The following is a 27,843-nucleotide window of genomic DNA, read 5'->3' on the forward strand; positions in this document are numbered from 1 at the left end:
GTCATTAGAAGAGCTTTGAAACATGGGCCCTGGGTTAAGTTCATCACTGAATGTTCCTGCAGTGTTATTTCATTTCAGGTAAATTTCATCCATGACATCTTGGTTTTAGCCATACTATTCGCAACCAATGGCATGAACATTGGCAGCTTCAGGAAATAAATGTAACTTTGTTATTCAGTGCATTTTTAAAAAAAAAACTACTTTGCATTGTTGCCCCCATCCTGTTTTCTAACCACAACTAGTGCTGAGGAAAAACAACACTGGGGACACCGGGCCATGGGAAAATGGTAACCACAAAGCCTGGTAACAACAGAGGTTTATTGGCCATGTGAGGAGTAGGCAGGAGCCTGGGATTATCTACCCTAAGATTTCCACAAGTTGCCTATTGAGAATGAGTGCAGCCCCACCTGACTAATGAGAGCAGAACACTGCAACAAAGCTGTCCCCTTGATAAGGGGGTGGCATATCCTCCAGGAGGAGGACCAGGGTTGTGCTGTGAAATACAGGCATCACCCAGGACACAATCACTTGAGTCTGATCCCAGCAAGAGAATATTGCAACCTTCAGAGCTTCTCACTTTGACTATGGTTTAAAATGTGTGGAACAAGGACTGATAAATTTTGACAGTTTGTTTTTCCAGATGCCATGGATTGTTTTAGCTACTTATGAGAGTATGGGTCAGCTGGAATTGAAGGTATAAAGGACTGTTTTGGTTTGTTACCTGCATGACTGTTAGGACAAACAGGCTTGCTATAATTAAGCTTTTTTCAGGTTAATAGAAGTGTTTCTATTAGTACCATTTTGAATTTGGAGCATCCATTAGAAAATCTTTACTGCTGAATTCAAATCTCAAAAACTTCCTACTACAGCACATTCTAGTTTCTTGAGCTTCTGCCTATAAAAAAAAAAAAAAGAACCATCAAGAAAAGGAGACAGGCCTAATGTTTTTTACAATTGTCATAATTAAACTCAAATTCTCTATTTATCATTCTGTCTAGTTACTTCCACAAGAATTCCCTATGTGTCCAAGTTAGACATAAAGCAGCAGAACAAATTCATATTAAATTGACTGCTTCATCTTCTGGACTGGTAGGTAGTGGAATCCTCATATGTCACCATCATTATGTTTAAGAAAGATTAAGTCTTATACACTTCATTTCAACTACTTTTCCCAATCCAGACTTTGAAATAGTGTTAAGATACCTGGAAAATTTAATTTTTTTTCCTCAAAGTTTTTTTAACCTGCTTGGAAATTGTGTAAAAAAAGGGATGCCCTTTTACTTGGATATTAATAGATTTTTAAGCCTTTCAAAAGTCTAGAAGACAAAACCATTAAAGGTGCTGATACTGATATATTCATTATCATAACATAAAGCAAGTAGCTGTGTGAATGAAGCATGGCTGCCTTGACTGGGAAATGTGACTTTCTATAGCATTGTGTGTGTCAACTGGCTGATAGTTAATTGAATCATGGTAGTGGTTTTGTTACTCCATATGTATCTTTAGTCTTCTCCCTAATAATTTTTTTTTTTTGGCAGCAGCAGTCAGGCTGTTTTCTTCAACTCAAGTAATCAGACAGAAATAAAAAGTTACAAGAAGTGAACTTGTAAATGTTCAGACCTGGTGTGAGTTCCTTTTCTTTTATGAGACCTGTAAGAGTGCAATCATCTTTACAGGGGCTATGGTTGCCTCAGTCAGATTGGAGTTCAAAATTTTATGAGAAAATGGCAGAAAGTATAGCTGGGTATTCAGTCAAAATAGTCACACAGCCCTTCAAAACTAAAGGGAAAAAATTTTGCCAGAGATGTGAGAATTAAGAGGACAAGTCAACCTAAGCACAAGGAGGAAACTTCCCAGGTCTGCTGTAAGAATGAGCAGTACAACAGGAGATGCTTAGTCAGCCCAGGGGATTCAAACTGCAGAACCAAATAAATTAGCTGGCCACATCTGAGCCTGATGGCAGTTCCTGCATCAGGCAGGCCTTGAGGGCTGATTGTGGGCAACCTGAGGAGGGATCAGTTTGTGGGCTTCTTGGCTTTCCCAGCCTCCCAAGCAGTCTACTTGGACATCAGTGCTTTCTGAAGGAAAAAGAGAGAGCTTGGAGGGTACATGATGGTCTCTGTGCCCTTTGCTCTTACTCCTTGATCTTCAGATGCCACCATTTCCAACACTGTGAATCTTGGAAAGGTCCTGTCTCTGATGGTGTCCCTGGTGTCTTGTATCACTGGAGCCCAAGTCCAAAAAGAACAGATTCATCTCTAAGAAAATTCAGGCTTCTTCTACAGTTCTTCCCACTGCCAAGAAATAGGTGGGATTTGCCTCTCTTACTGAAAGTTTCAGGGGTTGTACAAATCTTGTATTTCAACCCCTGCCATTTTAAATTTGAAGTAGGAAGGCAGGGCAGGAGGTAGGGTGACAGGTGGAAGAACAGACAGAAGTGCACAGATAGGAGGATTGTATAAACCTTATTGCAGGAATTTATTACAGAAAACTTGCAGGAAACCTGCAAGTAATGCTTAACATTATTTTGATTGCTGTCCGCCATCTCTCCCGTAGACTTCAAAGATACACTGTAATTGTCTGAGATCACACACTTAATGGCTGTATTAAAGCCATAAAAACTTCCCTTTAAATCACAGTTTTATGGAACTAAACCAACATTAACAGCCTTAGCAGGCTTGGCATTTTTTTCCCATTCACTTAGGGTAGGAGAGATCACAGACCTTTTCATGATGTTTCCAAGGTTATATTCTGAACTTTCTCTATCTATGTCATTCACCTGCCAGCTCTTTCCATTTAGGAAAAAAGAGGAATGACTGTTCAAAAATATGCAAGGCCTTTCTGAACACGGCTTTACCAGCAGCCAATAAAGTACTTGTTCTAAAAAAAAAAAAAGAAAAAGAAAAAATAAGACTAGGATAGTCACTTTTTAACATTCTGTATATTCACTCATGTAAAGAATAACAGCATTTGACAGATCTGCTTGCATGCTCTTATTTGGTGTGTTTTCAGTGAGTTTGTGAAGTATACGTGTTTTGTTTTGTTTTTTCTTCTGTTTCACACTGCTCTATGAAAATCTGTTATGGAAAAGGGGAAAAAAATTGACAGGCCTTCCTCTCATCTTAACCACATTTGTTCTTAAACCTGAAATAAAATGGAAGGAGGAGACTGTATAAAACAAGTATATATCTCAATATTGCTGGAGCCCACCTTACTGCGTACAGCCATTCTGGGATGGAAACAAAAGAATTCAAAGTGCAAGTGCCCAAAACTCTCTGTGGCTGTAAGTGGCACAGATCCCAGGACTCTGCCCACCTGCAATGCAAGATTCAACCCACATCTTCGTTCACTTATGTTCTGCAGCTGTTTTACCTTCACTAATTCAGATAATAAGGAGGGATTTTATAACACCTTGCAGAACTGAACTTTTCTCTAAATATTCATTGGCTAGCAGTTCTTTAAATAGGTACAGAATATCAATGCATAAATTTTTATAACTGGAATTAAAGGAATACAATTAGTTTACTGGTATCCTTTAAGCAACTGTTACCTGTAAGTTACAAAAAGTGATTAATCTTTTTAAAAAAATATTTATGTTTAAATAAGTTTCATGCTCAAGTAATTTCAAAATGGATAGTTACTAAAACCAGTATCCTTCATTTATCTGCTGGAAAGTATTACTACAGAAATCATACATCTCTGAAAGCAACCACCCATGTTGTCCAAAATTTGTTCCTTGGATATTCTCTGCAGAGCCTTAAATAGTACACTGTGAAAATATGCTGGATAATATAGTTGCAGTACTGTAGGTTTTCTAACAACGATGCATCCCATTTCTTTGGTAGTGCTCACACATGTTGCTATTTTGGCAGGGGTTAGCCTGACGGTCAGAGTCAATAATGATCGCTAGGTCTGGCTTTACCGTGAACTTTCCAAGAAAGAGGATAAACAGTAAATTTTAGATCAGCTGCTGTTTTATGGACTAATGTAATTTTGTTTTCTTTTCTCCGTGAAGTACAGACTTAATACTGGTGAACAGTAACGGCTGAAAATTTTAATGAAAAATAAAATTAGTTTACTTGAACATTTGGTATGATTCTGAGTTACGTCTGTGAAAATGCAAGTTGACATGACTAGTCTCAAGAGAAATGCTTTAATTTACCTAATTATTGGTAAAATGTGAATCTGTCTTTCTGTGTGAGCATGAATTAAAGTATTTGAAAATTGTTGATTTAAATTAACACTCTAAATCTAAACAAAACAAAAACATCTGTTGTATGAACTCAAAACAGCTGTGAATAAGCATCTTGTATGTTATATGTTGTACTGCATTCATAGGCCAAACTAGGAGCTTTGTGGGAAAAAGCAGGGAAAGACCCAAGCCCTGCTGTGACAAGTTTACTGAATACTTTCAGTCAAGTTCTTTGCAGACAGAGGAATTCACAAGAACAAATCTGTATTTACTGATATGGCACAACCACATTATTGCGTATCCGATAGGAAATGTATTTTATAAAGTAGCCAAAGGCTGGACAGGAGGCAGCTTCAGGAGTTACTTACTAAAAGTCTGAAAATCTGTATTTAGATGTGATTGAAGAAACCCAGTCAATTTGGTTTATGGCAGAGAAGGGCATGAAATGGTTCTGTGTTATAGAAGCATGTGGGAACATGGCTTATGGTTACAGCTGCTGAAAAGGTCTATTCAAAAGGCTGAATAGCTATTAACTGGAAGTGGATACCAGACATGTTTTGATGCAGCTATGTATCAGTGACGAATTACCAGAATAATTTGCTTGGAAATATGGCAGATTCTGTTACTTCATATCTTTACAATCAGAATTACTATCTTTCTAAAAGGTGTACTCTATGTCAACAAAAAATTGTGGCTCTGCAGTAGCAGTTATGGATGGCCCTTATAACCCCCATATTATGTATGAGATCAAACAGTGTAGCGGCTGTGGCTCCTCCTGAGCTTACACAGTAATACTGATGTTTAACATATGATGAACCTCATGTTTTGAAAGGAAAAAATGTTATTTATGTTGAATAGCTAAGAAGTAATAAAATGAAAAGGCTGTGTACTTTTCATTCAGGTTTAAGGGACTATGACTTTTTAGTACAAAAATTAAAGTAGGTTATGTGAATCCCCTCCCCCATCACCCTGAAATGAAATGAAATTAAATTAGGAGGAGGAAGTAACAAAGAATTATCAGGATGTTTTGCATATATCATCAGTTTGATATATATAATAGCCTGCTCATGCTGTTTCTCTTGTAAAAGAACTCTTTTCCTGAAATATTTTCAATGCTATGGAAATAATTAATGCACACTTTCATATTACTCTGCAGGCAATTTTTACAGACTATTAGAGCTTAATTTAATTTAAAATAATTTTAAATGCATTAATTAAGTGATTTTTTAAAATACTCATGATGATGCTTTGGAGTAGAACCTAGAAATGAAGCATTTCACCTTAAAGGGTATGTTATTCCAGTGTATGTACACTTAATCATTTGCCATTATTTGTAAAATAAATTTCAGGAGTGCATTTCATTTATGGTAGTTCTATGTGATAAAACGATGAGTTACTAATATCATTATCTTCTAAAATGTATTATTAATGGGTTTGAAACTGTACTTGCTAAACATTATGGAAAATACGTATTTGTTATTATTAAATTAGAAAGTGTTATATGCAGAGATTAAGTTCATTCCATTCACTTTCATGATATTCATGCTGGTTTTAGTCAGGAGTAATTCCTCTGAGATCTATGAAGTTATATTAATTGGGGCATTGCTAGGAATAGTAACACACAAAAAAACCCAAAAGAGAATTAAGCTCATACTTCCTTTTCTTTCTTTTCATTTAGTGTTTTCTCTTCCACTCTTTCCCTTCCTCACTTTGATTTTCCTGTTTCAGTGAATACTCCTTAATACAGCAAAGTTCAAGTGAAATGGAAATATTCTTCACTATATTTTACTTGCTTTTGACTTCCTGACTCTATAAAGTTTTAATAGTGTACTTCATTATTGTGTTTCTTGTCAGCAATGTGTGATGTTCTGTCAAGGCTAGTATAAAATAACAGTCTGGTGCTTTGGTTTTCCCTCTGAGCCCCCAGGAGTGAAACGTGTAGTATAGATGCCTACTGTGCTGATGGAGTCAGGCATCCTTCAACAGTAACATGTTCATTTGCTGTTTGGTATATCTCAGCACAGTGATTTATGATGAGCTGCTGTACAGAGTGCATACGGTGAAGAAGAAATCTTCAGACCTGAGTTTCTTACAAATACGTGTGTGAAGTACATCACCCTAACGTGAGGGTACCACCACCACCGTATTCCTGCCAGTTTCAAAGCCTCAGAGTGAATCCTGTGTCACCTCACCAAATTGATAAAAGATCAGTCACGAACTGTGGAAGTAAAGATCAGTAACCCAAGTACAAATCACTGCTTAATTCCATGACACCAGAAAGCTGACCTGTGCAATTCAAGCCATCAGCATTTTCATTCATTTTTCCTTTTCAGCTATCCAACATCAGACTATTATTCACCACAAGTAATTTCATCAAATAATTTTTTCAGTTATTTTTGTCTCTTCCCGATTTAAGAGTTATTCTGAAAGCTATTTCTGAAATGTTTAAGACATGTTTACTCTGCTGAAAATTTTATTTCTATGAATAATTTTTAGCATGTTTGCAGGCCTTCATTAGAAGTGTTCTGTATTCAGTAATTAAGCTTTGTTTTGATTTTACCTGCATATTAATAGAACTATTTTCTGATTCTTAGTTGGAGACTCATAATTCCTACAGATTCTTGTCATATGCTGCTTGTCTGCCTACCTCACTATACATGAAAAAAAGTTTAAAATAAACTTTGCAAAAGTATTTTCTAATCTTTAAATTTACTTGTTTCTAGGTACGTGCAGACCATTGACTATATTTACTAAAAATGCACAGGGAAAAAAGAAGAAAGACACGAGAACAGTGGAAACAAATCAGATGTGCACAAATAACAGTAGAAAGATCTGAGATACATTTTTTTCTTATTTTTTGTTTTCAATCAGAATCATATCCAAATAATATCAAAGTTACTGGTATGGGGGGTTCATAAAAGCTTTTAAATTATTGCTGTTGTAAATTTATAGGTTAAAGGTAGCTAGTGCTTCTGTGGTTTAGGTGGAACTGAATGAGGCCTCCAAGCAGAAGTTGAGATGTTGTGCCTTCTATTCAAGGGCAGAACACCCTCTCAGAGGGGATGCAGCCACTGTCCTGTGCCATGTTCGGAGAAGAGCATTTTGCCCTCAGACTTTCTCTTCTGCACTTACCTTTGCTGTCACATTGTATTCTATAAGGTACTTGATAAACTTACGTGGCTTTTTGAAAGTATCAGTCATTTTTTTCAGACATTCTTCAAAAATCAAGGTTTATTTCCTAGTTTGCCATAGCTCACTAATGTTTTTCACAGAATTCTGTGAAAGTCTACTTGCAAAATGGTTGCCATTTCAATTTCTTCATAATTAGAGCTGCATGAAAAATATTTGTAGCAAATATTTTCCTCTGATAAGAAAATTTTTCTGTTTCTTATTTTTTATGCCGGTAGAGGTGAAATGAGATGAGTTGATCTGAGTAAGTGGCTGAAGACTTCCATCAAATCTAACCAGAAATTATTTCCATTCCATCTATGTGACAACAAATATCAATCAGTTACTATAGCCGTCAAAGATAAGATGGCTAAAGTTCTTCAGCTGTATTTATATACCACAGCATATATGAGGGTTTGGTTCAGTTTTTCATTGGGGTTTTGGCTGTTAAAAACTTAAACTCAGGTAGTTCAATGTTACAGCCCTATTTTAGGGAGCAGTTACAATAGGCCTCTTATTTTCTACCTTTTACTCAGATATTTCATATTCAATGCCAAACCAAGCTTAGATTTGCTGGTTTTTCTTTTTAGATTGAGTGAGAAGAAAGAGGTTAAAATGAATAAGATTTTTGATCAAAGCATAACTGTTTTCTTCCAATCCAATGAACTTTCCACCTTGCTTGCTGAGCTTTTTTGTGTCATACCTTCACAGAAGGCTTTTGATTCTTCCAAGAGTCAGTTTTCTCCCATACAGAAGTTCATTGGCCTTGGAGATGAGCAGAATGTTCTTTCCACTCTTTGCTTCATCTCTTTTCCTACTTCCTCACTGTAGAAACATGGCTTAGGCAAGTGGGACCTGGAACATATCCATGGCCAGGCATGATCATAGTGATGACATTTGTTGATAAAGTCAAAGCTCCATAATACCAGTATGACTATGAGGTGGATTTTCTAGGAAGTTCTTACTGGTAGTTACAACATGGGACATTTTCACTGAGGCTTTGCAGGGTTTTTTTCTTTCTGGTGGGCTAGTGGGGGTAGTATACGAGCTGTCCAGCTGTGAAGATCAGTAAGCCCTGTAGCATCATTCTGCTAAAACTAATGTCTTCATAGCTCTTACCATTGGTCTTCAGCGTTCCTGTAAGGTTTCTGTGAAGTTTCTCCATTAAGACACTTGGAAATTTCTTTCTCTGTTTTCATTAGTTTCTGGGGCTGACAACAGATTTTCAGGGGTGATACCATTGAAATGGAGCTACTAGTTGAAAGCCAAGATGGGAAACCATCTGCAAGAATAGACTCTGATGCTGATATGTTTTTGTAGCATTCACTTTTGCTTGGACTTAAAAGATCACAGTGTACTTGGAAGAGCATTTTTCAAGGAAATCAGTCTCTATTTCTGCTAAATGAGGTCAAGGTCTGTGAGTGAATAAGACCAGAGCGGTAGAAAGAGTCTCATAAGAGACTGTGTTTCGTTACATTAAAATGAGCTGGGTGTTTTTTGGTGGAGAAAGAAACATTTAGCATTATGTTTAGCTTAATATCTAAATAGCAAGGACTAAAAAGCTTAGAGCCAGTCTGAGTCATGAGAATTGCTCGTCAATCACGTATCACGGTCACTGCCATCACAGAAATAAAAGTATGTATTCTTTGGTGCGGCGTGCTTTGAGTGGACTGCAGTGCATAGGACTATGAAGAGCTAGTTGACTGGCTTGACATATTGTCATTTCAAGACATGTGTAGAAAAGCCTTTGAGGTCATGAAAAACTGTAGCTCAGGCAATAATTTCACTGTGATTCCTGTTGCAAAAGTGCCATGCTACAGAACTGCAGAGAACTTTAAAAGCTGGTAGAAAATTACTTAGTGAGTCATGCAGCTGAAGACTGTGTAATGTTGGTGCAAGGTCTGACTTAGATTAGCAGCTTCCATCAGATCACTGACAATCACTAGACACTGCAGTGGATCCTTTGCTTCGTCACATTAGTAAGTGTCCTTGCAATGAGGACCAAGTGCTGCTTTTAGCACACGTCCATTTTCACTGTGTGAACACATGCAGAGCATTAATTTACTTGACTTTCACAGGGACAGTAGGTTTTATCTGCTGATAATCTCATTCCTACTATAAAAATAAGCCTTTGACATTCATAGCTGACTGTCTTGCAGGAATCCATGTACATATCTGACATTTCCATATGTGTATTAGTCATTTAATATTGTATGGTTTATGCCATTGTGGTAGCCCCTCTATTTTTATGAGATGTCAGTTTTGTAGGAACATGTAGCCTGTCCCTCATACTTGCTTCCTTTTGTAAACCTGAGATAATACAAGCGGTCTAAATCATTGATTATCTGTACAAACAACCTAGAAAAGTATGTTTTAGCCTTGCTCCAAATTCTGGAGTATCTTCCTTTTCATGCTTTTTTGCTGTTCCCCTGCCCCAAACAGCGTTCTGGAAACTCATTTTTAAGTACTGCTAAAAAAACAGTTGAGGTCATTAAGTTCATCATCCTACTGAGAAGTCATAGAAGGACAAAATGAAACATCTAAACTTGTAAATGAGGTATATGCTTCAATACTGCCTACATGACATTTACCAAATGATTCAATTTAATGCATTATCTTACATGCACATTATGCAGACATAATCTTCTGGTTGCATTATTTCTGGAAGAAGAAATTGTTGTTTAGCAGTTCTGACTTTTCAGCGGAAATCACAACAGGCTCTCCAACTGATATGCTGTACCTTATCAAGTCAGAGAGACTCTTTGTCCTATACTGCAGAAAAGGCATGAGCAGTCTAATTACACAGAATATTATTAGTCACCAGACAGATCAGGATTTTTTAACAGTTGCCTGTTAATTGTGTGTGCAAATGACAGGAGTGGAAGAGCAGATGTTCACAGTTTAGTATTTCTATTTGTAGGGCCAAGATTTTTGCATGCAATCCTGCATATTGCCCAGTTGCACTCCTAACAGGATTGAAAAACTCAGACTGTGTGTGTCAAAATTTTGCTGACATATTGCTGCTAGAACTCTTGCAGACCTTGTAATGTATTTAGATATGACTCAGAGATTAATTATGTGTTAGGTTCCTTTAGTGACTACAGTTCTAGTGACACTTCTAGTGAAGAATCAACTTGTTATTAGCCACAGAGATGAAGAAAAGAAATTCAAACCCAGACCTTCAAGGAACCTACTACGCTGGTACTGACCACCACAGTTGCCCACCAAAAGCTCATGGACCAAAACAATCGTCAAATGTAAATGTCATCACAAGTGTGTCCAAACTAAAAATTGTTGGGTGCAGACAGAAATTTTTAAGAAATATCTGTATTTATGACATTGTTAGTAGGATGCTTCTCTCCTTGTTTTTTCGGTATGCATACCATTCACAAGGGACTCCTCACAGATCAGCTAGAGTTTAATTACTTTTTTTCCCCAGTTACTGCCACTTATTGATCTGCCCATGAAGCTGGAATGAGTTTATGTTACTGGCCAAAATGTTTTTCTTTATGAATCCCTGCCCACTGTTTAAAATTAAATTATACTGTAAGTATGACTTGCCTGTTCTGAGTGCTGGCCTGGAAGCAAAGGTCAAACATTCTCTTGAGACTGTTACCCAAGGCACAGTATCTTTAATATTAGCTGCCAAAATGGATTAGAAAGATAATTTGAGACCTCCTTTTCTTCTGTACACCGTTAATAAAATATGTGCATAGATGCATTTTAGAATATATATCCTTTTCTTGATGTCTAGATTTTCATTAATGTGATATAACATAACAGGCAGGCTACACAAAATGGCTGTAAAATATCAAGACATTTGGGATAAAGCAGTGTGCTGTTTGAGTAGCGTATAGAAGTTTGATTCTCAACATAGAAGTTATCGTCCATGTTTCTGTAAAACTCTAAGAATCAGGGAAGGGAATTTCCCTGGGAACATTCCATAGCGTGTGAGTAAATAAGCAATGCCTTAGTTTCTGAACAGACAAAGATATAAGACTTAAGATGCTGTGGTCCTAATGGCACTTAATCAGGTGTCTCTGTTGGCAGTAGGGTTAGAGTTGGCTGTCAGGGTGTCTGTGGGTAACCACACGCAAGGTAGTTGCGTTGCCTTCCTTCTGTATATTGCCAATACAAATTGGAAGAGAATGCTCGTCTGTTCCTCATATATATCTTACTTCCATGTTTTTATAGTTAACCTATACATCTTGACATAGGTATCACTGCCATTCTGTCAGTTATCTTCACAGTTATTGACCTTACACTTTACATTATGCATTATGCATTATATTGTGCATGTGGCAGTTTGCCTTGAACTGAATCTTGAACGGCTATAACATTATTAGATTATTGGAAAAAAAAGAGAAAAATATGAACTGTTCCTATAAAAATACATTTCAATTATGAAGCTTTGTAAGTTGCTAATGGCCATAAATAATTTTTATTATATCAGTCATTTTTAGTTATTAATTATCCATTTTGTACTACCTACTACACTCTTGTACTACCTGCTTACTGTCTATATACCTATGTATGCATTATTTTAGTGAAAGCATATGTTACCTGATTGTTTTTCACAGCTTCCTGTAAAAATGTAAGAAATATTAATCTGCAGTCCTTTGAGATAAAATTGGAGGGGCTGTGTGGCATATCAGTAAACCTTTTAAAGAAAGAAATTTTCACATATGTCTAAGGAAAAGAATATATTTCTTGAAGATGTGTTTTATGAATAAATTTAGAACATATGTAGACAATATAGTTAAATAGAATTTGTAAAAGTGGGGGTAATTAACGCATTCAGCTTTTGTTATTTTGCATGCATTTTCACTTTAATTACATAAGAATTAATTACACAATTTTCTAGCTACTAAGTTATTCCAACAAATTGTTGTGCATTAGGGACACCACGTTAGCAGCAAGGATGAATATATTCATATCCTTCTTACCCAGGGCATCCTCAAGAAAACAAAAGCAAATGTAACATGAATGTTGAAACTAATAAGCATTCTTTAGCCTTACAGTACTCTATCTATTTAATATCTCATTTACTCCTGTGCCATCAGTGTTTTTCGTCTGCTGTACATAGAATTGCTATTTCTACTGTTTATTAATATGCAGTGTGTTCATCTGTTGTCTTGCCTTATTTCATGAGTAATTAAATGTTCCTAGTTTGGCCAAAAAATACAATACAATAAAAATCTTAATTGGCCTCCTCTCAGCTATTCATGATATGATCAGATAGCCCTGTCTCCAGCTGTTAATTGCACTAAACATTATTTGATAGGTTCAGCCAGCACAATTATGGAAAATTATGCATATTTTTTGAAAAATAATGATGGAATCAGAGGCTGTAGGGTGGGGTTTTTTCTAGACATATATTAACATATTAAAGCAGGATTGAGGTGTGCGAGTGATTTAGGAATTGTGTTGGGTTTTTTTCTCTGCAGAAGAATTGTCTACTAAATATTTAAGAAAAGCACTACTCCTTTCTTCAGTGCAGAGTATGCTATACTATGCTATACTTATTCTTTCCTTCTTGGAAGTTGCGCTATGGTACAGTGTTGTTTTCTAATTCATTACACTTTCAAGCCTGTAGCAGCAGTAATATAGTTAGGGTAAGAAGAAGCCATGTTCTGGTTAATACTCATGGGTTTTTATCACACTTGACACATGATAAAATAAATATCTTCAATGCTGTTACAGCAGAAAGAAACTCTCATAATGCATACACCAGTCTAAGAGTTGGGAATAAACATTTTTTAATCTGAATTTCAATTTCTCCCAGGTTTTGGAGCCTTTACCATCAAGCCTTTTTGTTGCTTCCTTTTGGTTTTGGTTTAGTTTTTCTATCACTCTCTGGTCTTTGCTACTTCTGTTTTTTTCTCCTCTCAAATCTGCTGCTCCTGCAAAGCTTTATCCTCCTTTGTTTGTAACGCTATGATTTTTTTGCTTTCACAAGCATCTTTTCTTTGTTATTCTCTGTATCTCTTCATCTGATTCCTCTTGGGCAGATCATCCTATCTATTTTCTGCTTTTTTCTCCAGTAGTTCCTCATGGAATATTTAGTGACAGCTCAGACTCAAAATGGGTGTAGAACTAAATGTTATCTTTTCTTTAAACATTTCCACCATCCTACTTGTCATCCAAGCTTATATAGGAGTGCTTAGCCAATCTTCCTCCACAATTTATGGAAAGCCTATCCCTTTCTCTATATACAGTCAAATGTCACTTTTCATAAGGTTTTTCACTTTTTGAGACTCCTTGCACATCCTGCTTTGCATTCATATTACCAGTCCATCCAAAACACAGCTGGTAACACTGTTGCTCTCATCGGTCAAAGCACACCTGTATCTTTTAAGCTCATCTTTGTCTTCAAGATGTTCCACACGATTGCATCCCAGCCTATAAATCAGATCAAGTGTTTCCTCATCCCAGCTATTCTGCTCTATCAATATATTAAGACTACATATTCTTAATAGTTCCATGACATCCCCTGTGCCTGTCATGATTTCATACAGTAAAATATCAGTCCTTTTGGTTCTCTGGCTACACATACTCTTTTTCCACAGTAGACAAAAATGAAAAGTTCAGAGCCATTCAGACTAAGAAAAAATGAAAATAAATCACTGGTTCTGGACATGTCCCACTTTATTGCACTTCTTCATGTGTTTCTCATAACTTTGGGGCAAGGTTTTACTATTTTTATCTTATAGAGCACACTATTGTTAACTCTAAGATAATATATCAAACATGTTGAGGAGTGTTGCATGGTTATAAATGGATTTAAATAAAAATTAACTGGCTGAAGCCTTGTTTTCACAAGCCCTCAAGTGTGAAAGATATTCATAGATACCAGATATTGGAGCATTTTTATTTGGTCATTATATCCTTTAGTGATATTCTTCTTGATGGGATATTCTTGGTCAAGTCACATTTTCAAAGATCTAAGTAACATCTACTACTACACCCCTTTGGACTTTTCTCTATTAAACAGTCTAGCAGATCATATTTTTAAAGGAGTTCAGAGAGATGTAAAAGGCTTTTTAGAAGTGCTAAGGATTGTCACTACAGTGTAATTGACAAGTTCAGCCTCTGAATATATTATTTTTGTGCTTCTAAAAGTGCCTTGGGCCATCCTCCTCTTCAGGTAAGCCAGTGAGCTCCTCCATTTGGAATATTTCCAGTGCTTTTTGTGGTATTTTGAAAAATCTTTTTTTCGAATTCAGGGTCTCCTGATAATGATCATCTTCTGCATTGCAGGGATGCAGTGAGGGGGGAATAAAATGCAGGATATCCAGACTGGCTTTGAAGCATATTGAAAAAGCACTCCTCTTCAGCTCACCACAGATTCAAAAGAAAATACAAAATATGTTCTGATGAAAGGCAGAGCATGCTTTTCCAGACTGACATTCACTCAATGTTATTTAGAAAGCTTCATTGTTGACAATTTGCCAGTAGGTACAATGTCTACAACCTGTTAAAACGTGAACTTTATCTGAGAGGACACTGGAGGAACATAGTAGAAAACTGTTTGCTATGCAAGTTTATCTATACTCCAAGAAAGATCTCAAGGGTGATATTTCCAAAAGTATTATGTGATTAGCCATGCCACAAAGGAATAAAGTAGCTGAGTGACTCCAATTTCAGTTGTGTGTGGTAGAAGAGGGCATCCTCTAAGGAGTCCTCTGTCCATCAGGAGCTGACACAGCACCATGAGAATGTTTTGCCACCTCTGAAACCCCATAATTTCCGTGTCAGTAGCTCAGAGGTTACAGTAGCAGTTGCATGCAGAGTTTTGCTAGTGGTGAGAGCTAAAATGAGGACATCTGGCCTCAAACAGAGTGGTTATTATGTCACTTGTGATGAAGATTTCAATTTTCAACTTGTAATCAACAGTCTATAACATTGAGTCACTTCAGGGCTAAATCACTGTAATCAAGTATTAAGTGTTGAAATCCCATAGACTTATAGCAGTGTGCAATATTTTGGCTATACCGATTATACTAATGGTAGAAGGAATACGTAGGGATATTTAAACACTGCTTAGTACTCTGAAATTTTTTGGAAAATTAAACTAAGCCATGCATTATCAGAATAATTTATTAATTTTTTGTGCATAAGAGTGAGTAAAGATTAAATACAACCAGCCCAAGTATATAGGTTATTAAACAGTTAGTTTGGCTTCATTTTGACAGTGTAATGTATTATTGTTTCATTCTCTAATTTGAAAAGAGCTTACAGAAATATGTTTATGTATTGTCTTGAGATGCTTACAGTCTAGGCAGACAACATGGTGATCAAGTAGAACTGCACTTGAATCACAAATAGATGTGCAATGAAGACCAAGAAAAGTTTCCCATTAATTGCACAACAGTATCTGGCCCAAAGCTACCTAGAAAGTGCTCCCTCAAAGACATGACCTTTTTAATGTGTTTATTTGGCCCTGAAAACATGCAGATGAGTAATTAAGGACTCCTGGGAGGCCTATGTCCACAAATGTTTTCAGGACTGAGGTTTTAGACTGTAGGTCCTGATACTTACCTTGCTGTGGATTTGTGAACAATAGTGAATTTCATATCAGAAAAAATTTCTTGCATTTGTTTCCTAGCTGGTGGAATAAGATAATTGTTCTTGTGTATTGTTTAGGTATCTCCTATCACTATGCTGGACATGGGAAAGATTAAGTGATTAAAAAGAATCAGGAAATTTTTTTTCCAATTATTTTTCCAATAAGAAACAATGAATCCTAAATGTGCACATGTTGGTTTTTTTCTTAGCTTCTGTTGTATTTCATTCTTTTAGGCCTTTCTCTGAGATCTGCCCATTGCATAGCCATACGTATTAGATGACTTTGGGACTCGCTTTACATCAGTGATGAAGGGATTATCCAGCAGCCGTAGTCATCATCATGGGGTTGCCTGTGACCCTCCATGTGACAGTCTGCCACACCACCCGGACAGGAAGCCATATTTGTTAAACCCGGTGGACCCCCATCCTGCAGACCACCCTTACTACACTCAAAGGAACTCTTTTCAGGCAGAGTGTATGGTGCCCTACAGCGACCAGATCGCCAGCAGCACGTTTCCCCGGAGGCATTACAGTTCCCACCACGAACTCAAGGACGAGTGTGCTCTGGTTCCCCACGGAACTGCCAACAAGACCAACCGCATTCCTGCCAACCTTTTGGACCAGTTTGAGCGGCAGCTGCCTCTGAATCGGGATGGCTACCACACTTTGCAGTACAAGCGGACTGCCATGGAGCACCGCAGTGACAGCCCAGGGAGGATCCGGCATCTGGTCCATTCTGTTCAAAAGCTCTTTACCAAGTCCCATTCACTGGAGGGACCATCCAAGGGGAGCGTCAATGGTGGCAAAGCGAGCCCGGAGGAGTCACAGACAATGAGGTATGGGAAGCGCAGCAAGAGTAAAGAAAGGCGATCGGAAGGTAAGCCCAGATCCAATGCATCAGGATGGTGGAGTTCAGATGACAACTTGGACAATGATGTTTGCATTTATCATGGTCCCAGTGGGGTCATGACCATGGGAAGATGTCCTGATCGTTCTTCTTCCCAATACTTTATGGAAGCCTATAACACTATTAGCGAACATACTGTGAAGTCATCCAGAAGCAATAATGATGTCAAATGCTCTACCTGTGCAAACCTGCCCATGAATTTGGACTCCCAGTTAATGAAGAAAAGCTCTTGGTCCTCTACATTAACCGTGAGCAGAGCCCGTGAAGTTTACCAGAAAGCATCAGTTAACATGGACCAGACAGTGGTGAAGGCAGAGACGTGTCAACAGGAACGGTCATGTCAGTACCTCCAGGTACAGTGCAGAGAACTGATTGCTGTTAACTGTGCTCTGCCTTGTCTCAGGTGTTTGTGGGGGATGGAGGTTTGCTCTGGTATTTCAACTTTCCCGAGAGGTCACTGATCACCAAACAAGGGGTAAAGCTGCTGAAATTAAAAATAAATAAATTTATAAATAAATTTGCTTTTTTTTTTGCTTTTTTTTTTTTTTTTTTTGGGGGGGGGGGTGGTTTTTTGGGTGTTGGGTTTTTTTTTTGTTGGTTTTTTTTTGCCAGCATTTGTTATTTCAAAGAAACAGTTCATGTTGGAACAGGCTTAATTTTTTTCACGTGGGCAAAATAAGACCTTTCTGTGTACTTTTTTGAATGTATAAGGCAGTCACAGTAGGGGTACAGGGAATTTGATGTTGTAGTGCTTGCAGTTAGCATTACAATGTCAATTAACTGAATGTTACCAGGATACAAATTCTTTGATTTCTGTAATTTCAAGATTCGCCTTCATTTACTGCTTATTTTATTATGAAAGCTTTTGAGACCCTTTTGAGAAACTTTGGGGTACCTAAATACTTTCTCCAGCAGGAAAACAGCCTACTTTCCTTTTTGCCATAGAATATACATTCTCATAAAACAGTTATTGTAACATGTCCAGATTTGTTTATCTAGCTATTCCTCTTTTTCATGGCTTTGAGACAAAAATAAAAATCAAAAGGTTGAAATTATTGCTTGTTCTGATTATACATTTTAGGAGTACATCACCTACTCCCTCACAAGCTGTTTGCAGTTAATACAGCGTCACTATTTTTCACCAGTATTGTATCTTTAAATGTCAAGAATCAGATGTCTGCTCTTGGAGCTATCATACTGCTGGTGAATGTGGCAGGAACATGGATCAGAAAATATTAAAACTGTTTCATTCTTAGAAGAGCTTTGGGTAGCTTTTATGCACTTTAAACGAAGCACTTATGGCACATCTAAGTGTGTGTGTAAGATGGAACAACGTTGCACAGAGAAGAGAGAAGACCATGAGGAAAAAAGAGGTTTGCTAAGATGATTTGGTTTTATTTTAATGTAGTGGGACTCTTGTCTATTTGTATAGAAACTGTAGTGAGTTTTCTCATATGGGCACTTTAATGAGACGGCTTCCACATTCTGTTGTTTAAGTCAGTATGCAGAGAAAGCGTAGGACTGAGGCATCCGCATTTAAAAATTGATCTTAAAAGGTTTTATTGAATGGCATGCAAAATAATTTTGAATGCCAGCCTCTGGGATTCTATGTTTTAAATGTAGAGAAATGGATCTGTGTATTTTCTATTAATTGTTGTGAGAGTGGGTTGAGGGGGCAATATGAATGCTCAGTGTGTGTTTACAGCTGTGCGTATGGACTGGAGAGGAAGAGGGGTTTCAAAATAGTCTCAGGTTGCAACCTTTTGAGGGTGTTTTTTTTTATTAAGCCCCTTTTGTCTGAATTTTGTGAGTGAGAAGAAATCATAACTTCAGGCTTGATTGTCGTGGTTACTTTGGACCCTGAGACTTCTTTTGTTGATGTTTTTGTTTACTCCTTCAGTCTTACTCTCAGGTTTAGATAAAATTGCTCACTATTCAGTTTGTGACCAGATGGCCAGAAAAGAGAAAAAAACTGTGCCAGCATCAGCTTTAAATGAACACCTCCATAGGGACTTTTAGATAATGTTTAACTGACAGGAATAGACTCTTGAAGTGGAATTAGAGGACATTATCTGTGTCTGTATGAAAATATGTCCAACAATTGTCAAGGGCAGGAATTAGAATAACTGAATTCTCACAATAATTAAATTCTCACCGTGGTTCTCATTCTCACCGGTAGTTCTGTTTTGGTTTTCATTGAATTTTGTTTCATTTTTTCTAATTGTATACTTGCTTGTAAAAGCCATGGAAATATAACTGGTTAGAAATTGTTTTAAAGAAAAAGGAAAATCTTAAGCAGGTTTCAATTAACATTGAAAATAATATTCAGAGTAGATTTGAGGAAGCAGGTCAGGATTATTCTTCTCTCTTAGCAGCTTGGAAGGATGACAAATAGATACAAGTATTAAAAAGTCAGTCTATTTTGAATGCATCCCATTGCCTTTCTCTTCACTGTTAGCACTTATCTCTTTAGACTACAAGCCCTTTGGGGCTAGGACTTTGTTCCCTTTTGTGTTTCCACAGTGCCCAGCACAATGGGCGCAAACCTAATTGAGGCCTTTTGGCTGTCCTGCAGTATAAAGATATATTAACAGCAGCAGAGCATTACTCCATTAGTGGGCTGCAGAGGTATTCTGTGTATCTGTCATTTTCCTGCTGACCTTATCATTGTACCAAAAGGCTGGTGTGGTATGTTAGAACAATTAGAAATGCACTAGATGAGATGTAAACTGCAAAATCATGACGATACTGGACAACTCTGCTCGTTTCATTTCATTATGATGACACTTTGTTGTTTTATTCAACTCATTAAATGTTAAATAGATGCTTTTATCAACAAACTTGTAATTCAAGCTGTTGTTTATGGTCCAGGTCATAAACTCTCTGATCCTTTAAAGAGGCAACTATTTCGTTCATGCAAACTCCTCTTGTCGTAGTATATGAATTCATTGAAGGAGTGACTTTTTTTCAACTCAGGGTACTCAGGATCATTTTCTTTATTCTGATAGAACTGAGTATATCAGAGATCACAGATGACATTGATTTCACATTTACTTGTAAGGGCTTTTTTTCACAAAAGTATCTGGATACATTCTCAGTGTAAAGACATGGAAATAACAAACAATTATCTCACTTGGTGTGATATTTTCCACATAACCATTCTGTGGAAGGAATTGGCAGTAGTTTGTGTTACAGATGGGCTTATTTCTCATAATTTGGAATTTGGATCCAATGCAGAGTCCTCCTGCATTGCACAGTCTTTCTTTGCCCCGGCAGGCTCTGCTTCCAACCTGGGTGCTGAAGTGCAGTGTCCATCCTTGGAGGCCTAGGAGAGACTTGGCTCACACTGTGCATCTTCAGAAAGAGATATTGGCTCCCAGAGTAGTCTAAAGACCGTCAAGCAAACCTTTTCCTCTCACCTGCGTTTTGGACATGGAGTTGTATTTTTCTCTTTTCTCTATTTCTCCTTTCAAGAATGAGGAACTGGGAGGCAGAAAGTTAAATTCCTTTTTTTTTATCTTCTTGCTTCAGGAAAATGCTTTTATTTGATCCAGTTTACAAGTTGGACTAATTTGAAGGAAGGAGAGAAGGAACTGTTCATCTTTTCTCAAAATTCTTCTCCAAGTTGGTTTCCCTCCCTTGAGAGAATAGTTTATAAAGCAGTGGACAGCCTTTACTTCCCTGGTAACTTCTCCTCTCAAAAAAGTAAAATTAAGAAAACTGTAGAAGATGAAATGTAAGCAGCAGCCTTTTTCTGCAAACAGTAGGGTCTAAATACACGGGTAGAAATTTTTTACACTCTTGTTTTCTATGAATTCATGATTGTTGAAGCTAATAGGGTTTCAAATACACTGCAGAGTCTGTCTCCAATTATAGTTTTGCCATTCAATGTTCCCTCTAATTACCGTCCCCATTGTCCTTGGTCCCTTCATTAAAAGATGGAGAAAAATATAAAGGATGACATTTTTCATATTATTCCTCTTTTATTCTTCTGTGGGTCAGTCATATGTTTCCTCTTGATCCCATTTGATGAGACTGAAGTCAATTGTGTCAGATACTTGGGGCTGAGAATGGAAATTTTACTTCTCAAAACTGAAGTGCAGGAGGTGGGAACGATGGTGCAGTCATTTGAGTTCCTACATTTGCATTGCTTGTCCTTTGGTGGGAGACTGTAAGAAATACCATAAAAAATATAAGACAAGTTTCTGGGTATAATAAGCATTTTCTGGTGGTGAAGGACTCTGGTTGGTACTGTGCTCAGTTTCCTGTGTGAAGGTTGTCATGTGAACTATTATATAAAGTGTAGTGTTAAGAAACTCATAGTTTTCTATGACCTGTTTTCCAGACTCAGGACAAGGAGCTTCCAGTTTCTTAAGAGATATTGCTCAGTCCCAGTCTCTTTCTGTTGCCTGTGTCCATGAATGTCCAGGCAAACAGAGGGCATTGCCCTAGGTCAGGGTGCTAATAAGGACCAGTATCTGTCATATGATTTGTTAGTGTGCTATGTTAAATTACAAAGTGTTTATCCTTACAACACAACAATTCATGTTAGATCTCTTATACTGGGTTCATCTATGCAAGTCTATCTGCATTTTCAATTAATCTCTACTTGTGGTGTTTGCATTTCCATCGCAACTACTACATTGAAATTAATCTTTTAGTATGTCCTTGTATATATATATAAAAGTTGGGGTTTAATATCCATTAATATTGATCTTCCATTTTCCATATATCTGAAGATCTGTCTGTTTCTCTCTTATTCCATTATAGATTGAAAATCAATGAAGCATATATTATTTCCCCTCAGTTTTCCAGTCAGTACTACAACGTGTTTGAGGTATAGGTTTCATACTTTTTTTACTAAGCTCACATAAAACATACTTCTCAGTAAAGCTAGTGAAACAATTCAAATGACTGTGAAATAAAATGTCAAATGTTGTAATGTATTCTAGGCCACCTTCCAGGTAATGGAATAATCATGAGAACATTTGGAAATTCTTAAATGTTCATGAATTTTAAAATAAAATAACTTCTAACAATAACAAAACGAAAAAATAATTCACAGAAATCTGATTTATTTCAGTTTTTAAATTGTGAGATGGGTAATATGAAAAATGAATAAAGTTAGATATTTTTTTGCACTGGCACTTGGAAAATATAAATAAAGCACAAAATAGCTTATTTACAAATAAATTCATAACAAATAATTCTATTGAACATATAGCTTGGTTATTTAGCCTACCTGCTAACCTACCCAAGATATCTTTGCCATATTAAGACAAATTTGTGGGAGAGTATTTCAGTATAGCTGTCCTTCTCATCTTTGCAGTTCTTTAATTTACCTTAAAAAAAAAATGTCAGCTGAGTTTGCGAGAATGATCTTGCCACATATTTCACCTTAACAGCTGCTGTGTTCTCATTCATTTAATTAAAAGCTGGACTGACCTTTGGTGTCTGAGTAATGCAGTAATGGGGGCCACCTAAGTACTAAGAGAGCTGTTCTACAGCAATGTCAGTACTTCACATTTTATCTGTCCATGTTCCTTAGGTGATACTTTTATATCCTTCAGTTTTATCACCATTCTGTAACTTCTCAGTATTGAATATACTGGCACTGATCTTATTTTTTCTAGATTAACTTGTATTGCTGTTAGTTCATGCTGATAACATCCTACATTCTAACAGCGCATCCATTAATAAACACAGTTTTAGCAGCTGGTTGCCCATTGTGTGTCTTAGCATACCATATATAGGAACTAGCAACATACTTGGGTGGCACGATGTTATGTATACTGTTATGTCAGAAATGTTTATGAAAATTATGGCTGCACACAATACCTGGCATTTGGTATCTATTTCAGTTCCTTCATGGATACAATTTGACTCAGTCCTGGTTCTGACTCCTTTCTGTAGCCTTAAATATCTGGAGTGTTCTAATCTTATTATTTACATTACTTCTACTTTAAAAAAAAAATCAAGGCAAATCAAGTCCAGCAAAGAGGATCATTTAAATCTGCATCTGAGCTTGAAATCCTAAACTTTTATTCTGGAGCTACGCAAAGCAGGTGGGGAAAAAATACTAATCAATGATGTTTTCCTCAGCTAATGCAAATAAGGAATATTTCCCCTACATCCAGTTATTGCTTTTTTTTGTTTCAATAATAGAATTTATAGTACAGGTCTTGAGTGGGGAGATACGACAGTGCCAGAAGAGTGGTTTGAGCTGGGGTGGCTGGCCACAGTTTCTGTTCTGCCTCACAAATGCTCTTGTGCTGTGCTTATTGCACAGCTGAGCTTCTGTCACTAGTGAATTAAGTAACAAGAAGATGAACCTATTGTGTATCATTTGTCCTTTCATCCTCTTACCCTGAGCCTGTGCAATGGACTGTCTTGTTTGGACTTTGGATGGGTAAGTATCTCCCTCACCAAAGGCTGAACAATGTGCCATGCAGTTGGATAAGGCACTGCTACAGTTCTGATGGCCAGGGCTTCCAGAGACAGACTTTGAATTGTCTCTGAGTCTTTTATGCAAGTAGGTTTTTGTCTAATTTTTGTTACTGACATAACCCCAGCCTGCTAATCAGTTAGGAAATCTTTCAGATTTCCTGGTCTCTAGCAGTTCAGTTCCCAGAAGATGAGAGTCAAGAGCATAAATTTGATTTGACACCCAATGGTACACTGCTGTAGAGCAGAGGTGACAGTTTGGAGTCACTGAGAAGACACATGATGATGTTCTGAAACCAAGAAGGTTTTCTTAGAGTGAAAGGAAAGCTTCTTACACAGGTATATTTCATTGCTGTAATCCAAAAGAAAGCATTGTGGAAGTTACAGTAAAGTCTGTCCACTGTTCACTAAAATGTGACAGAAGCTAACGGCCAGCTGGAGATGGCAGTTCAGCTGCCTGCGAGAGCACATTAGCAAAGCACCAGATTATCCAGTTACAGTCAGCCAAGAGAAACAGCATAAGGGCTGTTTCTCAAAATGCTATCCTCACCACATCTGTTTTCTTCCAAGGATACAGATTCTGCCACATGTTCTCCATCCGCAAGCCAGTTTCCTGCTGGCTGCTCGATAGCAGACTTGTGGCCATGTGTAGTGAAAGAAAGGTAAAATGACATCTCATTTAACAGTATTGGCATTTGGTGCAAACTAGTCACTGTATGCAGGTGCTGGAGTGGTTAGGAAGAGACCTGCCTCACCAGAAGAAGGTATCTAGAAGTGAAAGAACATGTATTCATTGCTAGTCATTGAAAGTGTCCTTTGGTATTTATGTTAACAGTCATTCTGTTATCTTTACTTGGGCAAGGAGTCGTATCTCATTATAGCCAAGCATACTGAAAGCTTCAAGGATATTGAGAAAGATGAGAATGAATGTCTGCCCTCTGCTACAGAGAGACTATCATCCATGAGTATCACCGAAGCAGTTTTAGCTTGAGGTCCTGGCTAAGAGTCCTGCTGTATGACCTTCAGCTACATTTCCTTCAGCTAACAGATGTGGTAGTTGCTGTCTGGCTTCCTTTCTGCAGAATGTGTTTGTGGGTGGCAAACTTGCAAGTCCTTTGGCTGGAATTACTGTATCTACATGGCCCATTTCATGGTTGGTTGGATTTTTATGCACAAAGCAGAAGGAGAAAATTTATCAGGAATCAAGACGTGGTTGTTTTACGTAGGAGACACACATTCCTCTTCATGATACAGGATGTAAAGCAGATTGACAAACTAGTGGTCAAGGTACCTTCTGGTGAATGAAAACTATAAACTGGAGTGATGCTTGAAGACTTTTGTCTGATGACTTACTTTATGAGGATTCGTGTTTCAGAAGACTTTCCAAACTACTGTTATGTGAATGAAGATTGCAATTCACACCGCTTGTTCAGGTTTGATGCAAGGTGTAGGCACTTGGGATTGAGGAAGTAATGTTTTATCTTGGACAGGGTCTTCGTCTTGACTTCTAATGCTCTTCATGTAAAAATTATGGAGATAAGTCAGCTAAATTAAATGAATTTGTGGTAGAACTTGACTGCTGAAATAGTGTAAGCTAAAGCAGGTGGGGCTGAGCATATTGTTTGTCCTAAATAGAAGCAACCTTCCTATCTGCCTTTTTGAAAACATTTGAGGCTTATATATTGTTCTTTAAGCTTTCTAAGGCATCAGGGTTTTTTGCATACTTCAATGATTCTTAATGCATGCACATTGATAGAATGAAATGCTACTCACCTTTATTGGTCTTATTAATTCAACATTCATGAGTGCTAGGAATAGGCTTAATAAGTGGAAGATGGCAATTGAAACTTCCTTAACAGCACAACAGAAGAGGCATAATACTGGCTAAGGAAACCAAATTGCATGGGTTTGAAAATCTGCACTGAGCAGTCATTAAGCATTGTTCTTCAGTTGTGTGATTTCACTTCATTAAGTATTTGCATACTAATAGAAAGCTAAAGTTACGAGTCTATTGCTGTGAGCGATGGTTAGCCACTCCTTCCAGTCCTTGTGTTTACTTCTATAGTCATCCACATTGCTTTGGCAAAGCACAGGGAGAAGCTTTAATGATTTCAGCTGCAATAAACCAAATCAAACTAGAAATCAATAATGAACTTAATTTGCTATAGAGACAGTCTGTTTGCTATTTCATCTGGTAAGGTAAGTTAATAACAATTTGGGGGAAAAAAAAAGAAGGAAATTGGTTATTCTCATTTTATTGTTTAGAAATTGAATAACAACTGTGTTCTTTAGCTTTGTCCTTACATTCTGGGTTTATTTCACATGCCACTATGTGTGAGCTTTTGAAAGTAATGCTTGAAAACCGAGGGGGCAGTAAACCTGTTTGCTTAGTTTCTTTATTTGGGGACCTAGACTATTTATTAGAAAAATGCAGTTCCTTTATATCAAAAAATGCATTAAAGGAATTGACCAGTCAGTCCAGTCTGGCTAATGACAAAGTGTGAACACCTCCAGAGCAACATACATTTAGTTAATGATCAGGACAGGTAATCTATACACTAAATCAAGCTGAATCCAGGCAAGATGCTGGCTGGTGGCATTATGTTATCTGTATAGTCTGTTCTGTTTACAAAAGAATCTTGTATTTGCCATTTAATCAGAAGAAAGGAACTATAGTCAGGCTTAGCTTTCATACTTGTAAAAAACATTTTATTTCTAGGTGTATGCTGAAGTCTTAAGTTGCAGTATGTTGCCTGGCTCAGAGGCCTTTGCTGAATATTTTCTATGTATTTTCAAGTAATAATGGTATTCTGTTTCACTGTGCTTTTTCTATAAGTGCACTTCTGATATTTAGGTTTGCAAAGAAACAATTGTACATGAACTTAAAGATCATTTGCAGGATGAAATGTTTCCAGGATCTCTATTACTTCAACAGTGTGAAGAATAATAGTTCTATTTTAATAAAAACAATTATGTTCATTGTTAGATCTCAGTTTAGTTCTTCCCCCTTTTTCATGAGTAAAAACAATCATGCAAGTGATGTTCCTGCTTGATATTCTGATACTGAAAAAAATCATATTGCCAAGGTAATTGGATAATACTATTTTCTTAAAAGCATGAAACAGCTTTATCTCAGGTGTGCCAATCTTAATGCTATTAATTCTCTAACACAGCAGATACCGTGCATATGCACTTGCATGCAGTGTGGTATGCGACCTTGCGAGACGTAACATTGGCCATTCAAACAAAGGAAGAGCCTGTGGGAAAATTTGTGCAGACCTCCTGACTGAAAAAAATAAAAGAGCTGGAGGTTCACATAGACACTTTTCCCAGCATTTTTCCAGATCAACAGAAGAAACACACTACAGAATGTTTAGTACATAGTTTAGTATGTATAGAAACAGAATGTATAGAAACATGCAATAATGTGATCCATTTTATTTTCACAATGTGTAGTTTTGAGAGGGCTATATCTTTTACTTTTTTCGCTGATATGAAACACTTTATTGTGACAGTAAATTGCATCTTCTGCATGAGCTGTTACAGCCATTCCTTTTAGGCACCAAAGAAAGCACTCTGAAAATGAGGTCACTTCTTTTAGTAGGTATTGCTTGAGGTATTTGACTATAGGCACAAAAGTATTATTTTTCTGCCTGTGTTTTCTAAACAGCAAAATAGGTACAATGAATGGAAAAGCTGAGCTTTAAGGGCTGTTTCTCCTGCTCAAGTAATACACAGTGCTCTGAGATCCTTTCATAAAAAGTATTACAACCATTAATAGCCAAAGCAAAAATCTACTTCTAAAGCATTTCTTTACCCTGCAAGTTCTCCAACAGTTACATGATGTCTGTTTTCTCCTACTCCAACTTCTGAAATTAAGGTTTTCAACTCTTGAAAAACTGAAATAAGATAAAGGGGATCTGGACCGAAATGTCTTTCCCTAATACCCACTCAAATACCAAAACCTTACTGAAAAAAAAACAAAACAAAAAAAAAACCAAAAACCACTCAGCCTTAAATGTCTGCAAGAAAACTGACAAACTATTTAACTAAAATAGCTTTTTAATCAAATATCCATTACATTCTTCTGCTGCAGCTTTGTCTAGGCAGGCAAGATAGTTTGTACAAACACTCTGACTTCCTTAATGTGTTAACTGAAATTAGAAGCATACTTGGATTATTTTAGGCTGTTCTCTAAATCTGGTTGTTTTTCCTAACCATAGCCATCCTTTTCTCTTTGGCACATACAGGTAAACCTTAAACCCATGACATGGTTATGGAACTTGGGTTGCATTTGTATCATTCCCTTGGGTTTTGCACATACAGGTGGCTGCCAGTACACAAATGAGCCGGTGGGTTTGTGGCACTCCCTGGGACTGCTGTGGCCCTGGTCTCTATGTGACAGCTCAACTTTCATTTTCTGCAACCAGAGTTTTTAAAAGGTGAAAGAGCTACTAAAAGGGTAGCGTGCTGTTTTTTAGTGGCTGCTCACTTTGGTGAGTGAGTGAAGCTCAGACTGGAAACTTCCTCCTGATCACATCATACAAACTGTGGGGCCAGAGCA

The 27,843-nt window shown here is 37.2% G+C and overlaps 1 protein-coding gene across 3 annotated transcripts in view; it reads left to right on the forward strand.

The window, feature by feature from the left end:
* Nucleotides 1-27,843, forward strand: part of DLGAP1 (DLG associated protein 1) — a 430,938-nt gene that overhangs the window by 271,185 nt on the left and 131,910 nt on the right. For 2 of the 3 annotated variants that reach the window (XM_040588005.1, XM_040588007.1), the window contains one exon: nt 16,163-17,188. In XM_040588005.1, coding sequence (XP_040443939.1) covers nt 16,235-17,188 — 954 coding nt within the window. In that variant the 5' untranslated portion in view covers nt 16,163-16,234. Of the gene's footprint in view, nt 1-16,162; nt 17,189-25,369; nt 25,479-27,843 lie in introns of those variants that run through there. The other variant, XM_040588008.1, reaches the window with a different exon arrangement.

This window comes from Falco naumanni, chromosome 3, assembly GCF_017639655.2.
Source record: "Falco naumanni isolate bFalNau1 chromosome 3, bFalNau1.pat, whole genome shotgun sequence".
NCBI lineage: Eukaryota > Metazoa > Chordata > Aves > Falconiformes > Falconidae > Falco > Falco naumanni.